Here is a 6,353-nt window from a genome sequence, read left to right as displayed (position 1 = left end):
ACCTTAACCTAATCAGGTGAAAACACGATAAATGTAAACATGCCAACAAACAATATTGCATTTGTTGTCTGCCTGCCTGCCCAACACTTCTAGTCAGACGATCGTATGGAACTCCTCCAGTTTCGTTACCATAGCAGTTGAGCGCATTATTGGGCTATTCATGTCGACTTGTTTGTATCAAAATGTCGTGATTTTTTTTTGTAACACGACTAAAAAATGTCTACATTCTTTATATTTACCACATGCATACCTTTACTTTATATCCAATAATAAACCTCCGGTGCGAGAGAGGTCACGCAGTAACTACCACTTGTACATAACTACGCTCGGTTTATAACAGCAACCACACTTTGTATCGGCGAATACTTTGTTGAGGCTTAGCTTAGCTCTACACAGAGTCAACACTAGTGCATATAGCCAGGGTGTTTGTTGTTTTTTGGAGTGGGATTTGGTATTTAAGCATCCACAAGCTGACACAGACAGCTACTAACACAGCAAAAAAGCTAAAGGAAAACGATCTTAATCTCCCATAGCGAATAAATCGAGTTCAGACAACAATTTTCCGATCCCATTAATTTGTATGTTTATCCAGAACACATTAAGGTAAATGCCTGCGAACTGATATCGACTCAAGCTTTTTTTTTCACTCTATTATTTACTCTGTGTTTGTTCTCTTGTTCATTCAATACGTGTCGGTGAACAATCAGAGATACACGGTCCAATTCAATTGCAGTGTTTGTGTGATATTATGGCGGAGAGTGCAATGTTGTGTCAGAATGGAATAGAAAGGTGAGATAAGTATAAAGCAATGTTACTCTCGACTAATGTACTAAATGCAATGACAAGGAGAGTAGAACGACAGAGTGAAAAAAAAAATCGTAGAAATTCCTTCTCCATTGAAAGCGAACATATGTCTATATAAATGGCAAACTTAAATTGCTCCGGCGATGAATTCACCGGCGAATTCATTTACGCTACTGCATACTGGAAATGTCTATACACGAACTGAGTTGACCAATTCATATACAATGAAGCATGTAAAGCATGTTATGTCTAATATAAACGTCAGCGGACTGCTCGAGTTACACATTTGAATACATGGTCGCCCAGCCAAAAATGACTTTAAAAAAGAAGAAGAGAACAGGATTTGGAAGGTGGCGTTTAGTTGAGAAATTGATACAACATTGATATTAAAGCAGTGTGTATATCTAGTTCAAGTTCACCCAGTATCTGTAGCCCCTAAATATGATACTCGTATTCAATTCGGGTTTTTTAAATTATTTTATTTTATTTTATTTTATTTTAAATTTATGAATTTATTTATTTTTTTACATTATAGTCACCATTACTTCAACGAGTTATTGGATTATATTACTATCACAGTGATACACAGGACCAGGGTCATAAAACTAACATTAATTAGCGATAATGAGGTAAATTGCGTCATTGTTTAAATCCAGTTTCTATTAGTGGAAACTTGACAAATACAATGCTAATTTATCACTGTATGTTTTAAAGTCTCTTGACGATATGTGTGTCCGTGTACACACACACAACGAGACGCACTATCGCACAATCGATCAAATCGAACAGACTGCAAATATTAGAGTTGTGGGGTGGGTTTTTTTTTACTCGGGAGGAAATTGCCATGACATGGATGTTGCTCTGAATGAAGTTAATAATTAAACTTCTATATTCACTTAAAGACCCCCAGTATTTTGAATAATGGTTAAGTTGACAGTACACCGTCTATTTAAGCACGCAACAAATTACATATGAATTGTGAGGGATCTGTGTATGTTACCCATCCATATCAATTTTGTAAGCTGTAACTTTTGACAAATTTGTTTTTACTGATCATATTTTGTTCAATTTATACATGGTTCCGTAACTGAAAGTAAACGTCAAAGTGTCACGTCACATTATGCTACGTCTTAATATTGGTTTTTTAAAAATAGTAGAATAAATATGTTCATAACGGCCGAGATGATTGATTATCTAATAGTGTTAGCATTTCCCATGTAGATTACCTCCGAGATATGTTACAGCTCAACGTTACCGCTCGTTGCAAGTTAGTGTTCACTGTTTGATAAAACCACTTGAAAACAAAAACGATTTGATAAGACCATTGAATAAACCTGCATATTTTGATTGCAATTTCTTGCTACATTTTGACTCAATGAAATAAACCATTTAAAACGTACTGCAACTAGATGCAGACATACAGGCACCAGTGTTTTGATGGGCGCACTGTGGCATGTTATAGTTCATTTCATTTTGACCAAATGTTGCAAGAAACTGTATTCATTCAATCTTGTTGTCTTAAAGTGTGGCATGTGCAGCCTCTTATTGATGTCTGCATGGCTGTACCAAACAGAGCCACTGAATACTAATTTGCAACAGGCTGTATTAGAGTTCTCAGTGACAATTGTTTTGGAATAGCGTCTCGTTTTATAGTCGAAATTAGTATATGGCAATTTTTTAGAACGGTGCAGTGTAATCTAGGCAAAGCACAGTCTGGGAAGACGTGCCAACATACAACCCACATTGTGTGTCTCTTGGAATTGGCCAAACAATGCAATTACTAGGGCTAGGTGTATTATTACAGTACTCTGTATTGTCAGTATTGTTGCGGTCGATGTAATATCATAATGAAGAGAACTATTTTACAGGAGGGCGTGTGAATGTTGTTCCACCCACCATTCTTTGTTGACTATCTGTTAACATGCACTAAATGTCCTGTACTGTACTTTATCGACGGGTAAACTCAAAATAAACATCACTATAACTCTTCAATCGATTTAGAGTTTTGGAAATTCGTTTTATCAAAAGGTACCGCCTTGCCAGGCTATGATGTTATCGAGTAATAGTAGTCTGGAGTAGACTTATGTGTGATATTTTTTCCTATTAAGAAACAATTACGATGATATTTCACGTATTTTGTGAGAAAAAAAATCAATGCATTACTTCGTTTTGCCAAAACATTTACGTTGCCAATCTTTGCAATATAACTTTTTTGTTCCTAAAACGTTACATCCGCAAATGTTAACATCTCTTCTTTTTTTTCCTTTTTTCACATACCCTTTTAGGCTACATGTAATGAATTGTACAATAGGTATATATTGTGCATGTGAGTTCGCTGTACACATGTTTTTTGATGACAGAAGCAGGGATGAAGAATAATATTTAGTGCCCCATGTTTATGCCATTAATACATATGCACAGCTGCGTCCGCCTGCGTGCAAAGTTGACTCATATGGGAGATTCAATATGAAGTGTACTTAAGGATGTACAGTATTATTACAAAGTCACTGTGTGCTACAAAACCAACCAAAAACGTACCAATATAATGCAGCTGCTTTTCACCCTCAACCTAAAACATCACGTTTCCAAAAAAAGTTGTTTATTGGTAGAATGGTGGAATGCATTGAATTGTAACTTTGTGTTCAAACGTATGCATGTACGAAAGAAAGGTTGCGGTTGTGAAAACGTTACTGTGGTTTTTTTTACGTGATATATATGATGATTATTTTCATGAAAACATTATCCGATCTAATTCATGTTTGGCAAACATTTGTTTAAAACATTTGCCCGATGTCTATTTGACTTCGTCCAAATATTAACCCGATTTTCCCCGGCATGTCACGGAAGCGTTGGCCTCAACTGTATCATAATGTTAAAAAAAAAACCATCATCTACTCGTTACGTGCTGCGCAAACCTTCGCCTGGCTAACTGTGTTATTTCTGTGTTACATTTATTAACCACTTTCTTGTGTCTGTTTGTAGAGGCGAAGAATGGACCTGCAGTACGAAGACGACTATCCGAATCTATCATACACGGGTTTCAATACAACAAATACCACCACTCCAAGTGCAAAACCTCTCGGTGTCTTGGCGTCTATTTTCATATGCTCCATAGGCGGCCTTCTGTCATTTGTAACATGCGGTGGAAATATAATGGTATGGTTATCCTTCAAAATCGACAAACAGCTTCAGACTGTCACAAACTATTTCCTGCTGAGCTTGGCTGCAGCTGATATCATCATAGGACTAATATCCATGCCTCTATTCACTGTCTACATTGTACAGGGACAATGGACGTTAGGACCAGTCATCTGTAATATGTGGCTATGTGTCGACTACCTAGCGAGTAACGCCTCAGTTATGAATCTTTGTGTGATTTGCTTCGACCGATATTTTTCTATAACTCGGCCGTTATCTTACAGGACTAACAGAACTGGAAAGAAGGCCATCATAATGATCGCAGCAGCTTGGACGATTTCATTTGTAATATGGCCACCGTTGATTGTCAGTTGGCCGTACATTCGTGGGGAGAATAGCGTACCGGAGACTGACTGTTACGTTCAGTTTATTTACGACGAGGCATCCTTGACAATCATTACCATATGCATTGCTTTCTATTTACCTGTTATAATCATGATTGTACTGTACTACAGGATCTGGCGAGAAACAGAGAAACGCTCGCGAGACTTGAAGAAACTTCAAGGGGGAGGGAGCGAGGAGACAAAGACTAAACGCAAAAATAACAAGAAACCATCTATAGGGGTGGCCGATCGTCATGAAACCGAAAATTTGACTTCGGATTTTGCGGAAAGTACTGTTCCAGGATCGACGTTTAAGCGATTTGTGTGTTGCAGTTGTTGTAGGATCAGTGACTTAGGTGGCGAGTACGAATTTGAAGACAGTAGTGATGGGATGGGGACACCGATTCATTCAGCTTCGTCGTCCTTACGTCAGCAAAATCATGTGATATCGCCTACATGTACACCAAGACCCTACAGGAATGGATCTGCCGATATCATAGCCGAGTCTCCTCAAAACAGGAATGCCAATGGCACTTTCGCAGCATCTTTGTACACGATACTCATCAAGCTGCCCGACTCGGATGATAACTCTTCTGATGAAGAGTGCAGAGCAAAGATAACACTAATAGAGAACGCTCCACAGACACCCACTATTTTTACACAGGATAGCCGTGGTCGACATCACAAACTGCCCGTTGCAAATAATCGACGAAAACCTAGAATAAAATCACCTGTTGCACCCAAAGCTAAATCAAGACAGCAGCGTGTTGAATCAGTTAATCGCTTCGACCCACAAGTCAGCCGCGTGACTGCTGTAGACAAGGCTAAACGTCCCAGTGCCAGCTCTATGTCGAGTACATTCAGTGATACTGCGGACAGCCCTAGTAGAAACATAAGAAACACTCACGTTCAAAACAGCGGCATAAGTACCATTTCAGTTAATAAAGTCCTGACTCATAAGGCCAGGGAAAGCATTACTAAAAAGAAAAAATTGCAAATTGTAAGAGAGAAGAAAGCGGCAAGAACTTTGACAGCGATTTTACTAGCATTTATTTTAACATGGAGCCTTTACAGTGTCATTGTTATCGTTGGTGTTTTCTATAAGTCAATCTTCAATAACACGTTGTTATGGAACACTGCTTATTGGCTCTGTTATATTAATAGTACTATCAACCCATTTTGTTACGCCCTCTGTAATGTCAATTTTAGAACGTCATTTCAGAAGATTTTGACCTGTCAGTGGAGAAGAAAATCAAGGAGAGCAATCTATAGGCCACCTTTTCAGAAATCGATCAGTTCGTCGCCTAGACGTTCAGTCGTTACTAAACAATAATGATACTTAAGATATTGTGGTATGGTTACCGTCGTAAAACCAATCTCAACTCTTTGCGGCGTATATAAAACATGCATAGTCGTAAAAACATCAGGCCCTTTTGCGACATTGGTAACATGTTTGCGAGAATGTGTACAAGATTGGTATGACAATCGTATGTAATCCCACCGAGTTTTAAAAAAACAACGATGTAGGACCTACACTAGAGAGCTCTGCTTTACCAGAATATTGCTTATTCATCCGTCCGTCCCTCCGTTCGTTTTTTTTGTCTGTCACAATCCTTCTATGTCTATTTATCTTATTCTGTGTTTGCCGATCTCAGTGTCTGTCTGTCTGTCTGTCTGTCCCGTTATCTGCGCATGTCAGTAATGACAACTTGGCTATGAAGTAGACAAACTTGATACTGTACACTACAAACACCTTGACAGATTGTCATAGCTAAAAGGGTATTACGGATCAAAAGATGATTCTTGAACTTTTCAAGGATAACTTTTTTGAATACGCATTGCGGTGAACCGAGGTAATACTGTACTATTAAGAGCTTATCAACAAACTTGCTGACATAAGCTACGCTAAATCACATTTGAAACCAACTGGACATGCTTCCACGTTTTAATGCATACTTCTACACATTTGTCACTTTGCCCTTTGAGGACATTGACATTTGCATAAAAGGCGATGGATCGATAGCAATC

The 6,353-nt window shown here is 38.3% G+C and overlaps 1 protein-coding gene across 1 annotated transcript; it reads left to right on the top strand.

Annotated features, from left to right (window-relative positions):
• The first annotated feature begins 783 nt into the window (after positions 1 to 783).
• On the top strand, positions 784 to 5,658 carry LOC144444290 (muscarinic acetylcholine receptor M1-like). Its single transcript, XM_078133707.1, has 2 exons — positions 784 to 789; positions 3,787 to 5,658. The coding sequence occupies exon 2, from the start codon at positions 3,796 to 3,798 to the stop codon at positions 5,656 to 5,658; it is 1,863 nt and encodes a 620-aa protein (XP_077989833.1). The 5' UTR covers positions 784 to 789; positions 3,787 to 3,795.
• The last annotated feature ends 695 nt before the right edge of the window (positions 5,659 to 6,353 follow it).

Source organism: Glandiceps talaboti, chromosome 2 (assembly GCF_964340395.1).
Source record: "Glandiceps talaboti chromosome 2, keGlaTala1.1, whole genome shotgun sequence".
In the NCBI taxonomy this organism is placed as follows: Eukaryota; Metazoa; Hemichordata; class Enteropneusta; family Spengelidae; genus Glandiceps; species Glandiceps talaboti.
Note: the sequence above shows the minus strand (reverse complement) of the source record. Positions and strands in the feature narration are given on the sequence as shown.